Below are 24318 nucleotides of genomic sequence, written 5' to 3'. Positions count from 1 at the left end.
ATTGTTAGCATCTTAAAAGAAACCTTGGGGAAAAAAAAAGTTTGCTTTAAAAGTATGCTTTACACCTTGACTCCTGTAAACTCTTATGCTAGGAGATGATTTTGTCATACACATGCCACACGTCTACCTCCATCCTCTTGCCACATCCGTGCTGAACTGATAAGCAGTAAAAATTCATTTTCTGCTCCTTGTGAATTTTTTTTTCTTTAATCTCACAAATAGAGAGATACAAAGTGAGAGACGGAGAGAGGGGAAAAAAAAATCATTTCTCTCCTTTAATCTATCACTAGTCCCCATGGAATCATCTCTGGGATATGTCAGATTAGACCTGATTATAGCGCGTGCACACACATGCAACCACAACCGCACTCGCATGCATGTTTGATTTCATTCCTCACGCTTTTACTGTCCCTCCCACTGGCTTTGTTTAGCCCTGGATTGTTGCGGATTAATCCTCTAATTGCTTTGTAGCTTTGTTGTTAGGGAGAGGCATTGTAGAAAAATAGAGGGAGAATTAAACAGCAGGTGGATTGGGTTAAAGGTTAACATGACTCTTTAAAGCTTTCTTTTAATGCTAGCTCATTTACACGCAAGCATCTGAAAAGACCTGGTACTGTATCAAGTGAAAAGACACTGGCATGCACAACTAGTTCCCATTTGTTGCATTTAGCTGAGCAAGAAAGCAGCGGTGGTTCTCTTTTTCTCCCTTTGTTTTGTTTTCTCTCAGTTTGTTCTTCTATTTCTCCTCAGGTGATAACAAATTATGCCTGTGATTACAAAATGAAATGACTGTGGCACGTTATGGGTGTTTGTGGGATTAAGAGGCTTTCCCTGCATTGTGTGGGTGTTTGTTGGAGCCTTCGAATTTGTGCCTTGTTGTGAAACGCCAAAGGTTTTAGGTAGTGAGGGGTTGAGAGATGGGCAGCCACCCAGGATTGATAACATCTCACTGGAATTCCAAACACCATTCCTGGTTCTGTTTTTTTTCTCTTTCTCGCTCTCTTTTTTTTTCTCTGTATTCCATTAAATAACAAGTGAATATTATGGACATACATTTTCTTTAATTTCCAGATTTTTTTTTTCCACTACACAGTGCTCTACCATTGCTAATGACGCAGTCACACACTTGGTTCTATTGTCCAAACAAAGTCTACCACATAATGTCAGGGCATTACTAGCTTAATAGTTGCTTCCCTATTAGCAACTCTGTACAGGTAAGAGTATGCCAAGACTTATTTTCCAATAATTAAGGACTTCTCCAATCCACATTATTCCTTTTAATGGAAGACTATACTTTCTGAAAATCTGTTATTCTTAAACTTGATGGCTCATTACCTGTTTGTTAGCTGTTTTGTTCACATATGTGCTTTTAGGAAAGCTAAAGAAAAAAGCCAAAACAAAACAAAGAACTGATGCAAGGCCAGTTTGTGCCAATATGAAGAAATAATCTTTTAATATAGAAGCGTCCACTCACCAGATGATCAGGTTATTTCTTTAAACTTTCCAGCTCCCAACTGTTGTGCAGCTGCTTTGATCATAAATCCACTTTATAATGGATTTCTGGAGCGCAGTTTGGATTTGAACAGTTTAGTATTTATAATTTATAGTATACCTACATTTTTGGGTAAGACTGCGTCATAGGAGTTAATTTGTGAAAGGTATTTTCATCTGTGGGACTTAAAGTCATTCATGGCCTGGGGCAAAAAAACCCAAAAACCTCACAAGCATATGACCTCTGAATTTTGTCAGCATGGGTTGATTTAAAAATCTCCTTTAGAAAAATCCATCGCACACCGTTAGCACTTGGGTTTAAGTCATGACCTGAATTGATCTGAATAAAAGTTAGCAGCAATTGCCCACCAAATCTGCTGTTAAATAACATTCACTAAAGCTCTGATGTTCTTTGTTGATCTCTCTCTTTCTCCATCTCAGGTCCCTGTTGGGCTGGATGAGATGAGATCCCTATGTAGTGGTCGTCATGGCAACTTGTGACTCTCCCCCTATGGTGTCGTCACGGCAGCAGGAACATGGTGGCCAGAGGCTGGATGCTGCTGCTGAGGACAACTCCGTCATCGCCATGGAGACCAGTGTCGCCAACAGCAACAATGCCAACAACAACCAATCGTCACCTGCTGCCATTGGAGAGCCAGATAATGGCCTTGGAGAATCCATTGTGAGCCCGCTGAGGTCCACTACTACCCCCGCCACTGTCAGTGCAACCATCGACCCTGTAACTGAACAGAGTCAAAGAGAAAGCTTTACTACTGGTAACAAAGGGAGTGTTACCGGAACTTTACCAGGAGTAGGAGGAGGAGCAGCTTTGGGTTCGGACTGTTCTGCCCCTGCCACATCCCCCGTGGCACCGGCAAAGGAGATCCCCTGCAACGAATGTTCTAGTTCCTTCTCCAGTTTACAAAAATACATGGAGCACCACTGCCCCAACGCCCGCCTGCCTACCACTGGAGGTCATGAGGAGGGTGAGGAGGTTGAAGGGATGATAGGGGAGGAGAGTGAAGATGAAGGAGACCGTGAGGTGGGTGCTGCAGAAGTGGGGGAAATGAACAGTGAGATGGAGATGGAAGAAGATAGTGATGTGGAGAACCTGTGCGGCGAGATCATCTACCAGCCCGATGGCTCTGCTTTCATCCTGGAGGACGCCAAAGAGCAGCGTGGCAACCAGGGGGGGCTCTCTGGGGCTCTCCAATTCAGGGGCCTGCTGTCCCCCCAGACCTTCCTGAATACCCAGGCCAGCAGCGGTCAAAGTGGCCTGAGCCCAGGGGGGGAGCGGTTGGAGCAGCCCGCTGCACCCATGTCCTTCTACCCCCAGATCATTAACACCTTCCACATTGCCTCATCCCTTGGGAGTAAATCCCTAGCGGCTGACCACCCCTCCTTCCCAAATACCTCAGCTGGAGGGCTGGCGGGCGCTGGTCCTGTGTTGCACAGTTTCCGTGTCTATGACCTCCGCCACAAGAATGACAAAGACTATCTAACGGCGGATGGTGCAGCCAAAAACTCCTGTGTGTCCAAAGATGTCCCCAACAATGTGGACTTGTCCAAGTTTGAGGGCTGTGTGGCCGACGGGCGGCGGAAGCCTGTACTGATGTGTTTCCTGTGCAAGTTGTCTTTTGGCTACAGCCGCTCCTTTGTGACGCATGCTGTCCATGACCACCGTATGACCCTGAATGAGCAGGAGCAGAAGCTGCTGAGCAACAAGCACATCTCTGCCATCATTCAGGGCATCGGCAAGGACAAAGAACCTCTTATAAGCTTTCTGGAACCAAAAAAAACCCCAAACTCTGTGCTACCCCACTTTCCCTCACCTGCCAACTTCCTAGGGCCAGACACGGGGCTCCGCGGCTTGTGGAATGCTTTCCACAGTAGTGGGGAGAATGCAGATTCCCTTCAGGCAGGTTTTGCCTTCCTAAAGGGCAGTGCCAGCAGCTCCTCTACTGACCAAACCCCCAGATCCCAAACCATGCCAAAGGCTGAGACCAACCCAAACCTCGGGGGAGGGGCTGGCGCCCACAGAACCCCCAGCGAGAGTTCTGCTGCTGCTGCCACTGGTGGCAATCTGGAAGGGCGGAACTCTGGTAGTGATTGCAAAGGCTGCGTTAGGGACACTTGCACTTTGCAACCCAATGGGCCGAATCTGAGCCAGTACCCGCCCATTAAGCGGGAGCCCGGTACAGTGGGAGGAGAAAGTCCAGAGCAGGATGAGGATGCTTATTCCAGTGGTGGTGGAGCAGATATGGAGGCAGAAGAGGAGGAGGAACAGGTCATGATGATGACAGGCCAGCGGGCCGACAGCACCAGTAGCAAAGATTTCCCTCTCTTAAACCAAAGTATTTCCCCCCTTTCCAACAGTGTGCTAAATTTGAACAGTGACAGTAAAGGCCCTGCATCCACCTCCTCTTCCTCCTTACCTGTTAGCGAGAAGCTGGAGATGGAGAAGAGCCGTCTGTCCACTGCCCTGGCAGCTGCCAGAGAGCGGGAGAGCAGCAATGATTCAACCAATGAAGGCCTGGCAGGACGGGATGGCTTATCGCCATCCTCAAACCTGCTTGACACGATCTCGTTGCGCAGAGATGATGAGAGTCCTGGGCCTCTGCATCAACACACAGGAAATCCAAGTACACCTGGAACTCCAGGGACACCTGGCACCCCTGGCCCAGGTGAAGGGTCCCCAGGTAGTGGAGTAGAGTGCCCCAAGTGTGACACAGTCTTGGGATCTTCACGGTCTCTGGGAGGGCACATGACGATGATGCATTCACGGAACTCCTGCAAGACACTGAAGTGCCCCAAGTGTAACTGGCACTACAAGTACCAGCAGACACTGGACGCTCACATGAAGGAGAAACATCCAGAGTCAGGTGGATCATGTGTGTACTGCCGCACAGGACAGGCTCACCCTCGTTTAGCCAGAGGAGAAAGCTATACCTGTGGATACAAGCCTTTCCGTTGTGAGGTCTGTCCATCATATGTTTCATGGATGTCTATGGATTTCCATTTCCCTGTTTTTTTAATTTTATTTTCTGAAATTATCAAATAAGGAGCATTTTTTTTTTTTTTGCCGTTGTGGATTTTATGAGTCATACATTTGGTGCAGCTACATCACCTGTACTAGCTGAACAGCCTTAATAAATGCATTTAATGTTCATTATGCATCAGTATTATTAATTCCCAGTGTTTGTCTCTCTTTTAGGTATGCAACTACTCAACCACCACCAAAGGCAACCTAAGCATCCACATGCAGTCAGACAAGCATCTGAACAACGTGCAAACACTCCAGAATGGTGGAAGTGAAGCACAGTACAACCACAACCATGCCAACCCTGTGCCCAGTGCCAGCCTTGGTGGAGGCTGTGGGGCACCCTCACCATCCAAGCCCAAACAGAAGCCCACTTGGCGCTGTGAGGTAATGAAACAAACAGAGCATCATTGTAGCTCTGTGGCAGCTACATACCAATTTCCTTGTTTCACTGTCTACACAATGAGGCAGTTATTTCGCTCTCCGTCACTGTGTCTATTATTTTTTTTGGCCACATCATCTGACCTCCAAATTTAATACAGAATTTCTTATACATTCAAATCTTCATCACCATAACCACAGTAATTAAAATGCTTTGATGAAAAAGTGAGAAGTTAAAAAAAAAGCACTTTGCTGATAACAATCAAATCAAATATAAACTTCCTAAAACATCTGTGTTGTTCCGCTTTTCTTGCAACAGGTTTGTGACTACGAGACCAATGTGGCACGAAACTTGCGAATCCACATGACGAGCGAGAAGCACATGCACAACATGATGCTGCTGCAGCAGAACATGAAGCAGATTCAACACAGCCTCCATCTGGGCCTGGCTCCAGCTGAGGCAGAGCTTTACCAGTACTACCTGGCTCAAAACATGGGCCTTGCAGGTGTAAAACTGGAGAACCCAGCTGGCAGCAGTGGCCCAGATGCTCAGATGATGATTAACCCATTTCAGCTAGACCCTGCAACTGCAGCTGCTCTTGGATCTGGCCTAGGTGAGTGATACTAAATTTGAAACAAAAAAAAGAGAAAAAAAATAGGCAATGAAAAGGATATTTTTTCTTATGATATGAGAAACTATTAAACATTTTCCTGTTTTGAATTTTTGTCCTCAAGCTTGTTTTTCAGTTTACTTCTGCTCATTTATCACTTGGCCAGTTATTCTGTTTTATCTCATATGTCTGATGCTATCTATTTTTTTTGTTTTATCTCTCTGCAATTTCTTTGTTGATTTTTTTTTCCTCTGTGCCTTCTCACCTTCCTTTTTTTGCTCCCATCTTTAGCCTTGGCCCTATTCCCTTGCCCCCCCCCCCTTTCTCTTTCTCTTTGGCTCTTATCTCTGCTCTCATATTGTCCCTCTGCCATTGTCTCCTTTCTTTGACCGCTCTCACTGATTAAAAAATGATTATGAGATGCCACATGAGAATTATTCTTAATCTTTCATTTGTAATTTTCTTAAGTCAGCTTAATCCCCCACCTCCCCATACACACCCCACCCCACCTTTGCTCACCCTGGAGAGAACACACACATGAACACACATATACACAGACATACACACACTCACACACAGTAGGAAGCGGATTCCCGTAGGAGTGAGAGAGATTTAACAATGACCCTGCAGTGTTGCACACCCACTCCCTCCTCTAGTGTGGAGGTCACAGCCCAGCTAGCAGATGTACTCTCAGTGAATTACAGTGATAACAGACAGCTCCCTATAGTGAGCACAGCTGTCCATGGCATAGGTAGTGCACATATATATATATATATATATATATATATATATATATATATATATATATATATATATATATATATATATATATATATATATATATATATACAAGCTTACATGCACCATCTGAATGATAAATTGTATGATACAGTCACACACATTATCTTGCATTTGTGTGCTTTTTTTAATCCAGTGCTCGCCCACACGTATTTGGTCCAAATGAATTATGGTGTAAATAAGATTCAAGTGATGTGTAATTAATACCTCTATACACTTAAAGAAACCGTATGAGCTTTGGTATTATATATAAAGGGACAATGAAGGGGTCAAATGAGAGATTTAATTACATTTGTGTGAATGGTGGCTCTCTTTTTTTCTTTCTTTTTTTTCGGGGTAGGAAAAATAAAACTGCAAAGCATTGATCAGCTTTTCAACATCTGTGTGTATGTGAGAAAAGACTGGAGCCCTACAACCGTTGTCCCACCACAGCTGAGACCAGTAATTAAAGCTACCTGATGAGCGAGTTAGCAAGTTGAAAAGGATGATTGTAATTGATCCTGATTCAATCCTATTAAGGTTTTTTATAGACAAGACTTTGTAAGGAGCCCTAGTCCACTGTGAGGCTTTATTTTATCAAATCCTTCTGTGTGAAAGAGGCCTGCAAAGAACACCCACTTCTCTTTCCACACTTAATTTTATTTAATAATGAAAAAATATCTTTTCTCTTTTTTACCTCTATCCGTTATCAGTCCATATGGATTCCAGGCTGTCATTTTCACTAGAGCTTTGGCTTTTTGTCATATCGCTTTGTTTGTAACATTCTTCTTGCTGTGCTTGCTGCCTGCCTTCTGTCTGACATGTTATCGTTGTGTGCTTTCAAGTATGTAATCCTTTTTTGAGGTTTTACCTTTTACACTTTCATCTCATCTCCCCTCCAACTAACGTAGCTTTTCACTCATTTTCTCCGTAGTGAATAATGACCTATCGGCAGAGTTGCGTCTTGCCAGCGGTCAGCTGATGGCAGACGACCTGTCCCTGGTTTCCTCAGCTGGAATCGGGGGCATGTCTTCATCAGATCCCTCCCTGTCCTCCTTGTCGCCACCTATCAACGATCCCTCGCTGCGCCTCTACCAGTGCGCAGTGTGCAACTGCTACTCCACAGACAGCCTGGAGGCTCTCAACGCCCACGTCAATGCCGAGCGCTCTTTGGCCGAAGAGGAGTGGCGCTGCGTGGTGGGTGATGTCTACCAGTGCAAGCTCTGCAGCTACAACACTCAGCTTAAGGCCAACTTTCAGCTGCACTGCAAGACAGACAAGCACATGCAAAAGCACCAGCTGGTGGCCCACATCAAGGAGGGTGGCAAAGCCAACCAGTGGAGATTAAAATGTGTGGCCATTGGCAACCCTGTGCACCTCAAGTGCAATGCCTGTGACTACTACAGCAATAGCGTGGATAAACTGAGGCTACATGCCACCAACCAGAGGCATGAATCGTCCATCCGCCTCTATAAGGTAAAAACACTATTTACGCATACTGTGTTCTGCAAAAACCAGTTTGCTGATCTCAGCCTGTAAAAAAACAGACAAGCAATCGAACAACACTGTCTACAAGTGAGGATGAAAAAGTGTTTCTGAAGCTAATTTAGGAGGGAAAACAAAGATGATTCTGTGTTTTTGCAGGACACTGACATTACAGCTTATGACACAGAGACTAATGCAAACACAACAGAATTCATGCCAGTACAGATCTAGCAAGAGCACAAGATTCAGAAAGAGCACATATTATTTTTTGCTCAACCCAAATTACCCCACCCTCTTAAGTGTAGTGCGACACACATATAAAGTTCTCATGAGAATGGAATGACAAAGATGGAAAAGGTCACTGCAAGAGTACTGAGGATGATCCCATCTGATAGGGGTATATTTCCTGTTTGTTATCAGCAGGCACTGCCGTTCCTTTTAATCATTCACAAGTCACGCACTAGCAAAGAAATACTTTTTCCCCCTATTGGTTTTCATTGTCAAGGCCTAGTGACAATGCTAACAATAGCAACACTCTTGATTTAATTTATACACTTCTAATTAAGAATTTTATAATATAATTTTAATTATTTAGAAACACACCCTGTTTGCTTGCATTATCCCGCACCAGAACGGTAGGTGGTCCTTTTTTTTTAGCTTTAATTATTTCATCTTAATTTCCCATAATATTACCACACTAGCTGCCCATCAGAGCTGTAGGAATTCAGCTACTTAACTAATTAAAGTCTTAACACTCAGCGCAATAAATAATAAATAGTTCATCTAAAGAAATTCCAATATGCCCAATATTTGGCATCTTTCTCTCCCTCTATATATTTAAGGTGATTTAATTTGTCAGATTTCTCCTTCGTTTTAATAGGATGCTATTACATTTCCAAGGCCTTGACCTACAGGCCTGGATCAAGTGCATTACATTAATGAGGATTTCTTCAGTACTGTATGGAACATTTGGCGGTGGGAGGTGTTTTTTGTTTCTTAAATGTGGAGACAACATGGGCAGGAACATGTAGAAAATACGTTTCTATTGATTTCTTTTTTTTCAACATCAACTATAAAACTACAATTTCTTTCTTACAGGGATAAACCTGCATTTGTAGAATAAAAATAAAATGTCTTATTTTCAAAGTAGATTTTTTTAAATTTTTAAGTGACAGTAAAATTCCAGCCGCATTTTGCCAACAATGAACGCACGAAAACTCGGAGAAGAAGGAACGTGCGATAAAGTTTTTATGATGCGAATGTGCAAAAAAAAAAAAAATTGTGTTATGAAGAAATCTTCGCTTTACAGACTTCAATCACCATCATTTATTGTGCATGTGGTGTGTGTGCCGTGTTGCGCAGTAATCTTTAAGTAATTACATTTATTTGAAAATCTGCAACAGATTCTTACTGACACTTTCATGCCTTAGGATTAAGCACACTGGCATTCTCAGGGTTATTTAAAACAGTCTCGACTTCAACAGGATATACACATTGTCGCTGGATTGTCCAGGAGCTTGGAAAAAAAAAAAAAAAAAGGGCTGGACTTGGCATGGGATGAGTTGGAGATGTCTCTGCTCAAGGAAAGTTTTTAAATTCTGAACAAATGCTGCTTACACATTGGTCTACATTAGCCAAGGTCCTAACCTATAAGATGAGCTTGATTAGTTGACTCAAATCAGATCTCCTTACTGTCTTAGGAAAACTTTACCCTCTGCCTGTGTGTGTGTAACGTGTACATGTGCTTGAAAGTGTTGAGCAACTTTTGCCTGCTGTTTCAGTTGATTTAAAATGAGGCAATACCCAGTGAGGTTACCAAGGCTACGCTAAACACTGGCAGCCATTTAATCAAGCAAAAAAGCTATTTATAACAGTTGTGATTAAATGTACAAACCCGAGAAACACAATCAGCTCCATAGAAATGAAACCAAGCGGTGTGTTTGAACATAGTCCTGCTTTTGTTCATATTTTGCTTTCCAAGAACATTACGTGAAGCAGCGGAGTATCTTTTTAAGGCATAACGCAAACACGAGATTAGCCAAGGCAAGAGAGGGCCATCCCAGTGCCCCCTCAGTGCACCCATGTACCCCTGCACTGCATCCACCCACCCACCTACCCCCAAAGGGCCTCAACAAATCTGTTCCACAGATGACGCTTTTAATGCCTCTGGCAGAAATTCCACTATTTTACCCTTGGACATGTGGTGGTAAAGCCAAGCGTGAGGGAGAGAGAAAGTACAGACGGAGCAGAGAGCGTTGCAGAGCAAGGGCAGAGGGAAAAAAAAATCATTTCTTTATTTGACCAGAAAAACACCTCTCCTTTTATGTATTGGCAGAGGTGAAAAGCACATGGGGATAGAGGTAGCTTGGCCGGGCGCATAAAAGATCCGAGTGTTGACGACTTTACCATCTGGCTTTTTTGGAAACAGAGAATATCTTTATGGCATGGGAAACCATTTGAAGATACAAACAAAAAGCATATTCAAGAGATTTTATGGCTGCTTTGTCGCAGCAATGGAGTACTTCTGAGGGGAACTGAGAGTTTGAAAGTGTTTTTTTTCCAGACTTTCAAACAGCAAGAGGGAAATTACATTAGCAGCACATGGACATCAAGTCATCTGGTGTCCAGGGCACAGCAGGTGGTGCAGGAAGTTACAGGCCTTACATGGAATAACGGAGGAGTACACCTCACTCCGCATTAGAGAGGAAATATAGGAAAACTGATTGGAGCTGGTTGGTATCACTAAGGGTGTGTTTTTTGTTTGTTTTTTTTTGCTTGTTTTTACACAGTATCTCCTTATATAGAAATCTGCTGGAAATGAAGAGTGTGTGGAACCTGACTTCATTGGTATTATCACAGCTGTCCAGTGCAAACCTTTGTCCCTACTAATGTTGTAAATAAGAAAATAGAAGATGTTTTAAAATAGGCTTTGTATGCTGGCAGCCTGTGAGGTAAGTTCTGCACTGAATGGTGTTGTAGCGCAGCGTGTCCATCGCTGGAAGGGCTTGTGTTTGGCTTACCACTGAATATGATGATATATGGCTGATTTTTAATAACAAACACTAGGCTTAATAAACATGGAGACAGGGGTAAATCTGTCAGTGCCATTCACAAGTGCTGCCTGGCTAAGTAGGGGGTTTAGTTTGTAGTGTGTGTGTGTGTGTGTGTCCTTTGAGGTTGAGATCTGGGCTTGCCCCTGGGTCATTAGGAGTTGAGAATGTTCATGGTCAATGTGGCATGGTCAAGGACCACACACACACACACACACACACACACACACACACTATGTGTCTCGCAGGGCATGGCACCTGTTTCTCAGATGGCTGTCTGAGTAAATCTTAACTGTCCTCAACCGCTGTCAGTCTATCCAACTTTCCGTCATAATTCAAGCGGAAATGGACCTCCGGGGTCCACTGCACTTTTCCATATCTCTGTTTTTCTTTTCATTATCCCCCCCCCCCCCTTCCTTTACTCCCCTCCTTTGAACTTGGAATTTTGGGGTCATATATATATTTTTTTACTTTTTATGATGGAGATTGGAAGAGAGAGGACACTTAAATGTAGCCACTTGTTAGTGGGACATACAGAGGAAAATAAAAATAATAGAACACATCTTTTGCATTTGTTTTTTTTTTTAACTTCTGTCTCTTTCTCTCTCACACACTCTTTCACCAACTCTGTCTTACCAGACCCCCTTTTTTTTTTTGTTTTGTTTGTCTCTGACTCATTTTTTTCCTCTCTCTCTTCTTTTTCTGTCTCTCCCCTGGGGAGCAGCAGATAGGCCATCTCATTACCCATGATCCTCTTGGCAACACCATGGCTGGGAATCAGGGGGTGGGGGGAATTAAACAAGGGCTGTAATGGGAGGAGGGAGAGTTGGGAGTAAGAAGATGAGGAAAGGAGACTGAATTTGTAGATGCATCCAAACGCCTCCCTCTTCTCATTTTCATCATCTTCTTTGTATCTCTCTCACCCTCTCTCTGCCCCCCCCCCCCCCCCCCTGTCTCTCCATCTTGCTTTTTCTATCAACCAAGGGACCTTTTTTTTTTTTTTCAGTCTTTTATCTCCGCTCCCCCCTTCTTCACATTTAATTTTCTTCCATCTCTCTCAGATGGAGGTAGCTGCGCTTGCATGATATTGTGATCTGTGATATTAAGTCTACCACTGTGCCTTGGCTATTAGCAAGGGTCAACCCTGCCCACTCTCATTTGAAAATCAAATGGCCCTATATATATGCAGCCCAAATTATTGGACTGTCATTTGGACTTGTGTGATGGGGAAATGGACAGGAGATTGACTCCCATAGATTTGCATAAAAAGTCATTGTGCTGGTACCCGGAATAGAAAAGAGACTGGATCTATTTCAAATGCATGGCACCATTTATGACACAGACAGAAACACACACACACCCACACACTTATATGTCCATAAAGAGGTATAGCATTACATACATTCATAGAGACACACTCACACACAATTGTAGTTATCAAGTTACCATTCCCACTTGAGCCCATGTAGGCTTGTTGCAGAGACAGGCTCTTGATCACAGCGTCCTTGCCTCAGACTCACAGACAGACTTAAAGAGTTGCTATTCTCTTCATAAAGGAATATTCTCAGCCACTTCACACTAGATGCTACTTGACTGCAAGATATAGATTTTCATATTCTGTCATGGAGACAGATGATGCCATCAACAGTTCAGCATTGTAAACCTGAGCAGATAAATGAATTCACCTTAGTATTTTTGCCAGAAAGGTTGCCTGTCCCTCGTTCTCTCTTTTTGTCTGCGAGATGCCGGTTAGTAGATTATTCAAATCATCTCCTCTTTCACCTGTGTGGAGATTACAATGGAAATCTTTCAGAGGTCCGGGAGGGGGGGTGAAGTGGGGGGGTGGAGGGTAGCGGCTAATTAAAGCATAAAAGCAGGTGTGTGTGCGCGGGTGTGTTTGTGTGTGAACTCTGTAGCCGCAGCTTTCTGTTTGACAGAGAGGTTTGAATGGACAGCCCCCCCCCCCCCCCCCCCTCCCCCTCCTTCCAAATAATCCTCATAGATATTAATAAGAGTTTCGCCTCTTCTCCCTCCAACGCCTTTACCAGATGGTCGGCAGAGCACGAGTGTTTGTATATATATCTGTGTGTGTGTGTGTGTGTTGTCCAGCTCTTGACTGACACTCATATGTAATGTTTAATTTCCCCTCGCCAGCCTGCTCCTCACATTTCCTCAGATTCTTGACTCTCCGATGAGTCGGTTGACCAGGTGTGTGTGTTTTTTTTTTTTCTGTGTGCGACGCAGAGAAGCAGACTGTGCTGGTTTTCTCATATTAATAGCTAGATGCGATCCTTTTCATAATCACTCACACCCCTCTGAGGTGTGGGTCATTTGGGCCGTGTTCATGTGCAGGGGACTGTGAAGCAGATCGAGGCTGACAGGTATGGGAACGATAGCAGAAGGGCTTTTTTTTTTTTTTTTTAAGGGGGGGGCTGAAGAGTGTAGAAGGAGGGGGTCAGTGTCTTCCAGACCACCAGAAGGAAGGGAGCATTGCTGGGATGTTGGAACAAAGGAGTTACGAGGAGTTTTTTTTTCTTTTTTGTCTTTTTCCCCTCGTCTTAACATTCCCACCCTCTCTATATCCCAACAGCCGCTCAAATACACACTTCCCTCCTCCTGTTTTCCATCCTTATGCCCCCACTACTCACGCACTTGTCTTCCTCTTACCTTTTTTTCATTTTTTTTAATATCCCAAACTCCGCCCTATCCCTTCCTTTCTCTTGGGTCTTGATCATCCTGTTGGGACAAAGATAACAAGATTGTTTGGAAAAAAAAAAAAAAAGAAGAAGGAGAAGAAGAAAAACAACCGAAAACAAAGTAATAATCAAAGAAGGCGCATGAGCTCAAACATGATCTCTCAGGGGCGTGTTGTCTCCACTTTTGATGCATTGATTTGATCAGAGCAGCCTCAGACAGATCACATGGCAGCGAGATCAGATAAATACTTTTGTGTAAGTTCATTAGCTTTACTTTTGAAATCACCTGACATTAAAAATGCGCGCTTAATTTGTAAGAAAGTTGACAGGAAAAATCTTAGCCTCTTGTTGTATATCTATTCTTGAAATAGTCTGAAATGTTACATCAGCTTAAAAAATGGCATTTAGATAGCACTACCATGCTTCTTCCCTCTCATGAAGCTATCAGGATATTGATATGGACAAAGTTGAACTGAAATACTCCTCAACGCCCTACCAAATCAATAATCGATCGATTGGAGGTAATTGTGCTACTCCCTTGGAACGGTCCCAAGTCACTCTCTCTCTCTCTCGCCGTCTCTCCTTCTCACACTCTTTGTGTCATTATCAGCATGTGGACCAGTATTCGGTATTTCAGCATTCCAGCTGTAATTGATTTTAACCATTAGGTGCTCAGTGAATAGATAAGTAGTTGGAGATATTCGATTATACGGTGAAAGAGAGAGACGGGGATGAAAAGAGGGAGAGAAAGAAGGAGGGAGACGGATTTAGGGATGTTGCCAGAGAGCTGCAGAAAGGGGAGCTGACCTGTCCTGCTGTCTATCCGTCTCTACCACTGGCCTTCCATCTTTGCAGCAGCACAATACCGCTGACCTCCTGTGAGTTCAAGCAGCTTAGTTTCTGCGAGGTAATCCCTAATGCTTTGAAATAGACCTGATAGAAAGCCCACTTACTTGTTCAGGATTAATGTGGTTTTTGTGTATGTGTGTGTGTGTGTGTGTGTGTGTGTGTGTGTGTGTGTGTGTATAGTGGGGGTGGGGGGTGGAGATGGGAGGGTAGTTTCCAGCACATTTAGTTAAATTAACCGATTCGAATTACGATATTCGACTCTAACTGCGAACACGTTGGACCGCCTGCAAAAGGCATGCCATACTTTATCGACGGACAGGTGGGAGACTTGCATCCTTGTATATCACCTGTCACACGTTATTACGCTGCTCCTCTCTGTTGTTTATGCTCAGATTTGCTGTGCTGGTGGCCAGAGTGATATTATTCCTTTCAGTAGCTGCCCGTCTTTTACTGAGGCCATTTTGTATCTGAGTGCAGCAGAGGATGGTATTGCTTTTCGATTGTTTTCTGAAGATATGTCAGATTTTTCTTTTTTTTTTCTTTCTGCTGCCCTTTCTCCCCTTTTCCTCATTCTGGCAGGAGTGTAGGATAGGACTAGGGGTAGGAGCAGGGGGGGGACAAAGGCAAACATTTGAGTAATCTTCAAAGAGCCCATTGGTATGTTGAGTGGACGCTGGTATGCGGACTGCGGCTGAGGCTTTTTCAGGGGAAAACAATATCCTTCCTTTAGATGGCTGGGGCCTGGGCAAACACTCTGACTCTGCCCAGCGCTGCCACCACTATCGGCTTACCCGCACCCCCACCCCTTCTCTTCCAAAAAATTGGTAGCAAGGAGATCCTCATTATGGATTTATGGAGGTAGACAGGACATCCCAGCTTTGCAAATGAGCATCTGACTGAGTTTGTGTGACACATCTAAAAGTTATCTACGTGCGCTCGGTGACACGCAGTCGCCGTTTAATTGCGGGAGTTTTGATGTTGGTTGGTAAAGCAGACGAGCCAGACTGAAATGGTTGAGAGGGATCAGTTGTGGCATCTCGTAGGTCAGCGGCAAGGCATCTGATTTCCTGTGGCAATATGCAAAACAGCTGCGCCGAAGAGGTGCGTTCATTGTGTTGTCCCTGGCAGAGATACCGGTGTAACATAAACACACCTGTACACAGCTTTTCCGCACAACAAGCCACATTGTCACACTGTTTCCTGGGAATAAGATCTGACATTTTTTTTTTCTTTTTTCCTTCTTTTTTTTATTGGAATATGTCAAAATGTTGTGCCTCATTGGTAAGAAGTGGATACTGTAACATTATATACACCGCTATATCGATTCTATAGTTGTTGAGACAGTGGTATATCTATCAAGCAAAGTATTAAAAAAGCAGATTCATTTGATAAATACAACTATTAAAAGAAAAAAAAAAAGCAGACAGTCTGCCATTTTGTGACAGTTTGAAAATGAACTCTCTTTTGTCCAGTAATCACCAGCCATTTTCTCACGAGGATCCACCCCAGGGATAATTTCTCCCATTTCTCTGTCATTAGCAGGGCCTGGTATTAGACTTGTGTTTTGTTCCCTGTACCTTTTGTTTTGTGCTAAGTGAAACCATGCGACAGGATAGGGGCTAACTGGAAAACAATACTCCCCTTCACAGGCTCAGGAATGTGTAATTAGTGATTTGAACCCAGCTACACTCGTCTAGATTCTTCCCTATCATTCTCTCCCTCTTTCCATCTCTTGTTCTTTTGTTCTCTCTGTCACAGATTTTCTTCACCTCATGTATCATCAAGTCTTTCGGTTAGCGGTGTTCGCTGTGCGTTTCTTTCCTCCCTTTTTTTTGTCGCACTTTGTCTTGCAGACATTTTTTCATCAAGGTTCCACTACCAAAAAGAGCAAAGCAAAGCAAACTAGGTGAAAGTCACTGATCCTTTTAGCACCAACATGATTTTACCTCTTCTTCCTTTTCAGTTTCAGTTAAACAGAACAACATCCGCGTAGCGCAAAGTTCTTTGATGATACCAGTAAATGAGCCGAAGCCCCAGATTTGGAAGCCTTTCATTTGTGTTTTTCGTCCTGTCTTTCGTAGACCCTGTCAATTAGAACTTGCTTTGATTCCCCAAAAGCATCTTTGTGTGTTGGGAAAATGGAAAAAAATTAACCCCACCCCAAAGTATTTTAGCACACTGGCAATACCCCACTTTTGAAAAGGATAGCAGGCTAACAAGCACGTTAGCGCTTCATTGATCTTCATCTCAGCATTTTATGATCCACGTCCTACTGTGAGTCAGTGGAAAAGATAATCTCAGTGGAACAATGGTTTAGGGAAACGGGGAGGTCTGGTCAGCCTCACCTGGCGGACAAGCAGGGAGGCTTTTAGACCCTAATGGGCTAAGGTCAGGATGGCTAATAGGGAGTAAGTGGCTGAGCCATGCTGTCTAAATCTAATGCAAATGTAAATACTGATCCATTTTCATGGGGGATGGAGGTGAGCTGGCTTTCAAGACACCCAACACACATACACACATGCAGCAGTGAGTAAGAAAGATCTGCTCTGGTGTCTTTGTCTCCTGTAATCTGTTACTTTCAACAACACATTGATTTCCTACATGCTCACTGATTTAGGACCAGAAGGAATGGAGCATATTTTAATTTATCAGTCTCATGCATTACTTGTTTCTTCACTTTAGGATACATTGCTTGTGTCTTGAGAGTGTTTTTTCCAAGAAGACGACTAGAGGTCAGGAAGCTGTGAACTTCAGATTGACCTTTATCGCATAGATCAGACAAAACCTTTGTCACTGTCACAAGTGTGTATGTGTGTGTGTGTGTGAGTCCATGTGTGAGAGTCAAGAAAATGGAATGCAAGACAATTAATTGGATTTCAGAATTACATCATATACTCATAACGCTGTATCACTATTTTTATACTGACAAATAGTAAAGAGAAGAAATGAAGTGAAGAAAGAGGGAAAGAACAAGAGAGGAGAGAAAGAGACAGGGAGACAGCACAGAAGTGGAGACGACCACGGCAGAAATGTAGTATGAAAGACTCACTGTGATAATTCATTTATTTGTCTTGGCAGTGATTATGAGATGAATGCTTATTATTATTGGGTGACCTAAGCTAAGCTCATCCGCAGGCTCCTGTAGCTCATGGATCAGCCTCAGAGCTGTGATCACATGTGACTGCCAGCGGCCAAAGCTGAGAGAAACAGGAGAGGCAGTTTAGCTCTTGGAAATATTTCTCTTTTGCATTTATGAAAATGAGAGCCTGGGTTGTAGAGAAAGGAAAGACGGCCGTCAGGAAATAAAAGTCGGTCTGTTTGGTTGGTTGGGTTCAGGGGTGCTGGGATTGCATTGTGCTGCATCTTTAGATCGCACACTGTGGCCTTGTAGGAGAGAGGGAGATGCAACTGCAGAAGTGTGTGTGTAAATTGGTGCATGTGCACTCAGCAGTTTTTGTACTTGGCTTCTATATGCATATTTGTTTTTGTGTCTGTGCAGCACCGAGGTTGACTCTCCGCTGTTTTCTTTATCTGTGGAAGCAAGGTGGCACATACCTGGGCTCTCAGCAAGTCTTTTCAGCAGTGCAGTCTGCCAGTGAATCCATTGGCGGCAATCTTGCGTTATATCTATGTCTTGGGGGCTGAGTGTCGGTTAGCAGTAACATGTGTTAGGGAGGTGGTAGCACTGATGGAATTCTACACTTGGCAGCCTTCCAGGCAGTACTGCTATGTGTTTAAAATACTTTCAAGGAACAATACATGCTTTTGTTGTTTGCTGGGCCAAGTGGGGCTGTTTTTGTCTCTGATGGCCCTCAGGGGCCCAGGGGATAGCACTGGAAGCTGGTGACGTTCTTAAAAAAGACACACACACACAAAAAAAAGGTATACCCAACAACGAGCTCCCTGCTTCTCCTAAAAAAGAAGAAGAAGAAGAAGAAGAAGAAGAAGAAAACACAGATGAAAGGATATAAAGAGATTTTTATTTTCACAATGTGCGGGGTGTACATTTGCATGCATGTGCATACTCTCTGAGGAATCAAAAACAAAACTGAATGTATGCACTTCTTTACATATGCACTCACACACGCACACACACACACTGGTTATTAAGACATAACTGCTGTGGCGGAGAGCTCCTACTTTCAGCATGTATTCATTAGCTGCCTGTTTCTACACTTAATGACAGGAAAGAGTCATGTTTGTACTGAATACTCTAATTTGTCATTTGGTTTATGGAGGAAAATGCAACCCTGCTGCCTTGTGCTACTTTCTGAAATATTTTCATGTTACCAGAGAACACATCACAATCACAGGCAAAGACAAAAAAATAAATAAATAATAATAATAAAAAAAGAAACACCCGACTCAAATTATAGACAGACACAAAAATACTTATGAGATAATATCAAAAAATGTGGTGTTAAAATTACTAATGCATAAAAGCACACACACACACACACATTCACACAGTCATACAGTAAAAAGAAAGGATGGATTGAAATCATACCCGCACACGCTCACGTACTCGTACATGCACAGGGAGATAAAAGAAGTTGTGAGAAGATGTCTTTTGGCTTGGCTTATTAAGAATTCAGTTAATGAGGCAGCTTTGTCACCCCAGATAGAACAAATGGATACGAGACAGCAGCGCCGCTATCCTCCCCGCAAACCCAGGCAGCGAGCGGAGGGGAGATGTGTGTGTTCTTGTGTTTACTTGTGTGTGAGAAAGGTGTTTTGTAAACATCTCATTCTGCATAATGAATGCAGTCCTCTGTCATCCTCATTCGCACACACACTCACACACACGCACACAGCAGCAGCAGCAGCAAACTGCTACACCAGGGAGCTTCCTTTACCTGTCGGCTTGACTCTCCTCCCCTCTCCCAAAACAAGTCCCAGGGTGTTTGTGCGTGTGTGTGTGTGTGTGTGTGTGTCACTGACAGACCTGACTGTCTTGTGTTTTTGACAGGCAAACAAGAAGTCCTGAGTATTGTAATTTACATTGTGTGTATATAGCCCACTTTCAGACATGCACTCGTTGTGTGCGAGTGTGTCGGCTCCGTGTCTGAACGAGCACCCTTGGTCACTTTCGGTCACGGCGGCAAACTCACTCGCTCAAACCTGGTAACATTTACAGACAGTTTTCAACACAGCAGTAATACGCACATATTTGACCTCACCAGCATTGCATCATTTCTATTTGCCGTTTGCCATAATGATGTATTTTTTGCTATTCCCTGACCAGAAGAGGGATCTCTCTCTCCCTTTCTCTGAGCCCATTTTGTGTCCAAGGTAGCTATCATTTACTGCTGCACTGTGTAGCACACAGAGAGAAACACATACTGAGAGAGACTCTGTTGCTCTTAGTGACAGTAGTGGAGAGGACTAAACATTCATAGTCACACTATTAAAACTGATGCTGACAATGCTTATTAGCATAAGTAAAAACAGGTCATTTTGCTCGCCTGGCAAAAATCATGGCCCTGCTGGTTCACCTTGTCAATTTAACATATTGATAAAGCCAGCAATGTGATATATTCCATGTCTTAAAGGGGTTTTAAGTGTGTGCATGTAGCTCCTTCACCATCTAGAGATGTCTCTGCCCTGTTCAGATCCACCCAGGGAGTGCTGTGTAGCTGATTTTGATTGGCCCACAGGGAGTGTTGGCTTATTTGGTTGTTTGCCAAACACTAATCCCCAACAATTAACCACCAGGCACTCTGGAGAGGTGCCATATTGACAAGGATGGCTCTTTTTTTTTTTTTTGCCATTCTGCACACACACATCCAGAGACGTTCGATATGATACAAATGTACGTACAGCAAATATACACGCATACAGATCAGCAGCAGCGGCATAAATTACATCCACATTGTAAGCAGACACACGGGGGCACAAACCCAGGAGCAGGAACAGTGTGTTTGTGTGTTTGAATATGCATTACACAGCCCACGCCTGGCAGGAGTCAAAGTGCTCCTTTAAAAGTTCATAAATCATGGATGTTCTGGCCTGTGATCACCAGACCGCCTGCATTTCAGGCCTGCAGAGTGCCAGAGAGCGACAGACAGCCCTCTAGTTTAGGTCTTAAACAAACCCTCTGGAATGTGCTGATGGGGGAAGAATTAATATTAGGTCTAAACCTATCTGGCAGCCCAATTCAACCCTAAAGTATATCATTGAGCTGCTCTCAGCTGAAGCCTTATATCCTAAAAACATTACAATGTAAGATACAATATTAAAGGATGTGTGGTGTTTTAAGCCACAAGCAGTAAAATTCTCCCACTGCCATTAGGAACCATTTTACACTATCAAGTATTTTCTTCTGAAACTCTGCCTCTCCTGATAAGACTCTCAACTATTATGGCTATGTCTGCTCATACACTTTTCAGTTCTGGTGTGGTTGTCATCTGTGGCTGCTGTTAATGTAGTTCTCAAGGTTGTCACTAGAGGAAAGAATGGCTTTGTTTGATTACTAGTTTTCTATTCAGTTCTAAGGGCCCCGCTTTCAGCTTCATTCAGTTCTAAGTGGGCCCCATTTCTGTCAGAGTGATGCAAAAATAAAAGTGTGTTTAAATGTTCAGATACGGTTAAACTTAGAAAGCATGTATCGCAAGCCAATCTTGTTTTGATACCGTGGTAGTAATAATTGCTCAGTGGATGAATGAGAGTCAGAATGCATGGAACAACATGGGCTTTTGTGTATGTTGTATAGCATATGGCATTGCTTTGAAAAGTCACTTTTAAAGAGGAGGTCCTTCCAGTGCCTCCTCTTCAGCATTCTAGTAATTTGTTAGGAAAATTTTGGAGGGGGAAAAAAAGCACTGAAAAGTTTGTATTCAAAGCAAAGACATGATGTCAGACTTTCTTGTTTGTGCGTGTGATATATGTGTGTTTGCTTCCGTAGCACACGTGTGTTTCCACAGTGAGGCTCAGCAGCCCAGTTCTCCTGCGAGGTAGGGAGGAGAGGAAAGAAAGGAAGCAAAGAGAGAGAGAAAAGAGCGAGGGAGGCCTCCTTTCACAGAGAAACAAAGATAGCTGTAATTAATGGCCCTGAGCTCTGGACTAGGGGAGCTTTCTTCTGACAACTCCGACTTAATTAAAACTTAAGACTTCTGAAAGGGCCTCTGACTGCGAGGGGACGTCCCACCGTCTCGTGAGAAAAACCTCGCAAGAGTTCCTACAAAAGAAAGAAAGAGGGAGAGACAGAGAGAAAAGATGTGTTAGTGGCTGTAGCTATGTTGCTAATCCCTGTTTGTCAAAGGACGAAGCGGGGAGGGGGTTAGAACTCATACACCTGCGCCCCACTCCTCCCACCACACACACACACACACACACACACACGCACAGTCCTCCCACACATACATTTTTCCGGTCTCTCTTCCTGCTCCATATAGTGTGATGCAACTATACTCAGGAAAAAAAAACTACCTGGCTAACTTTTCATTTGCTTCCAGAAAGAAGCACCTTCCTATAGGAAGAGGTGAGAGACTCAGTAGGGTTAGCACATGCACACTTGTCATTATCTGCATTAATTCATGCATAGAACCCTGCACCTGTTTCTCACATGGCTGTATGAATAAATCTTAGCAAAGTATAAACTAACCTTTGTGAGCCACCTCTGTGTCTCTGTCTCTATGCCTTGCTATCTTTTCCTCTCTGTCTTTCGCCCCCCCCTCCACAGAGGATCAGATAATAAAAGCTTGGCCTGGTCTTTTGTTTTTGTGCATTGTTCATTAGCCCGGCAGCAACAACAGAAGCACACTTGATATGCTTGGCTTGACTGGGTGTATGGGAGTGGGGCAAGGTGGGATGGGGGGGGCTGTACGTGCATGCATAAGTGTGTGTGTGTGTGTGTGTGTGTGTGTGTGTGTGTGTGTGTGTGTGCGCGTGCGTGTGTGTTTGTGCACCTACATGCACCAAGGGCAGGGCAATAGGTAGGGGGTAGCTTTGCATGGCTGCAGTGCCATTAAAGAGCCAAGTGGAAATTAGGGGCTTGCAACTGACAGCACACATTGAATGAGAAACCCCTGCAGCTGCTAACAAAACAGAGAGCTGGACAATGTGCATGTTAAAGACAAAAAAAAACAAAAAACGGTGTTCTGAACTCAACACCTTGTCTGACTTTTTGTGGGGAGTTTTCAGTCTTTACATCACTTATAGACCATATCCAGTTAATTGGAAATGTTAGTTTTTAAACTAAGCTCAACTGCTTAGAAGCACATCTGTTACTGTTTAATAGTTTTTTCCCCCTCAGTTTTTAACTAACAGTATCCTGGTTGTCCATCACATTTAAAACCTTTCTTATATTTTCAGTATTTTATTTAAGATCGTTGATAAAGATTCTTAGTTGTTTGATAGATTTGCATAAAAGGGCCATTTTTCAACAACCTCACTCTCTAGTATATTTTTTTTTTTCTCAGAAATAACTACAGTACCACTGTAGCCAATAATGGGCCTCACTGAGATGTTGCCTATTGACTTTTTGCTGGCTTTTTTAGAACCAGGCAAGTGGGATTTCTGGGTGTTGGAATTCAACTGGAAGCAGAATAGAAGGAAGGCTTTTATAGCCGAGTTTAAAATATTACAAAGATGCCGTTGCAAGCGCTACCACAATGGGAATGCTTAGGAGGAAACGGCGAAGTTGCTCCAGCTTTGACATTTTGAATTGTCCCTAAAACATGAATACCTTCACACCGTCAAAGCTCTCTGCTTCTCTGTTCCACAGTACTTGCAGAAGCTGGACAGTTCGTACAGCCCGGAGTCATGTGTCTACTACTGCACGCTGTGCGAGTATTCCACCAAGGCCCGCCTCAACCTGGTGCAACACGCCCGCTCAGCTCGCCACCAGCAGAACGAAGGACTGAGGAAACTCCAGCTGCACCAGCAAGGCCTGGGAGGAGATGAGGATGGGCTGAGCATTCATGAGCTGTTCCATGTCAAGGAGTGCCCCAGCAGCCAAGGTCTGTGCTTTTCCAACCTACTTTGTCTGTTTGCTTTAATCGTTGAGACTTAAGTATGCTTGTTATTTTGAAGGCTCATTTGAGGTAATGCTTTGGGGATTATGTTTTTTTCTGTTTTATCAACTTTTTTTTTTTTTTGTTCCAGTGTAGTACACACACACAGCCTGACTTTATCATTTTCTATTGGTTTCCACTTTTGGTTTTTTGTTTTGTTTTTCAGATTTTTTTAATGTTGACATTAGTTGCAGTGGTCAGTTTTCGTTGTTTGAAGTCAGAGCCATCATTCTTTATTGCTTAGGCTCCTCCTATCTCTTTTTTTCCTTGCATCACTCCCTCTTTATTCTGTCAAATCTCTCTCACTCAGTACTTCATTCCCTCCTTCCCTTGGCCTTCATATCCAGATCACGTCTCTCGATACAGGCCCGTCCATTCCTCCTAATCTCTCCAAAATGAGCATACTGTTCCTATTAGGCTGCCGCTCTTATATCTGAAACACACACACACACACATACATGCGCACAGGGACATCCCAAGCAGGCAAGCAGTCAGCTTATGAAATTTCACCTTGGGAGGATCTCATAGTGAAAGGCCTGTACACACATACGTTACTCACACACATGTATGCTATGGCTGCACAGTCTCTCCCTGGAGTGAGCTTTCATTTCCTTTCTCATGACCAAAGCAATTTGGCTTTCATTTAAGAGTCTCCGTCCTGCCAGCAGCTAATAAGTGTAACAGAACTGTAAAACATTCAGAGAGACAAAAAAAAAAAGAAAAGAAAAAGATTAATCGTTTTTCTTTGAGTGGGGGTTGGATGGTGGGTAAGGGGTTGCAGGGTGTAAGGGGAGGGGGCTGTGTTGTAATTTAAACCAGAAGACAGAGAGTCAGGGTCCATTATTTAGTCATCCGTATGTTAATGCTGCCGGGAGAAAATGAGCGCTTAACTTGTTTTTGCTTTGCTTGACCTGGAGGAGCGGG

General features: G+C 43.5%; 1 protein-coding gene across 1 annotated transcript in view; it reads left to right on the top strand.

Annotated features, from left to right (window-relative positions):
• zfhx4 (zinc finger homeobox 4) overlaps window positions 1-24318 on the top strand; it is a 79887-nt gene that overhangs the window by 18343 nt on the left and 37226 nt on the right. Inside the window, exons 2-6 of the mRNA XM_030756227.1 lie at window positions 1933-4468; window positions 4706-4918; window positions 5232-5526; window positions 7235-7776; window positions 23106-23340. Coding sequence (XP_030612087.1) covers window positions 1979-4468; window positions 4706-4918; window positions 5232-5526; window positions 7235-7776; window positions 23106-23340 — 3775 coding nt within the window. The 5' untranslated portion in view covers window positions 1933-1978. The remainder of the gene's footprint in view (window positions 1-1932; window positions 4469-4705; window positions 4919-5231; window positions 5527-7234; window positions 7777-23105; window positions 23341-24318) is intronic.

Source organism: Archocentrus centrarchus, chromosome 20, assembly GCF_007364275.1.
Source record: "Archocentrus centrarchus isolate MPI-CPG fArcCen1 chromosome 20, fArcCen1, whole genome shotgun sequence".
Lineage (NCBI taxonomy): Eukaryota > Metazoa > Chordata > Actinopteri > Cichliformes > Cichlidae > Archocentrus > Archocentrus centrarchus.
This window is presented reverse-complemented; position numbering and strand designations above follow the sequence as displayed.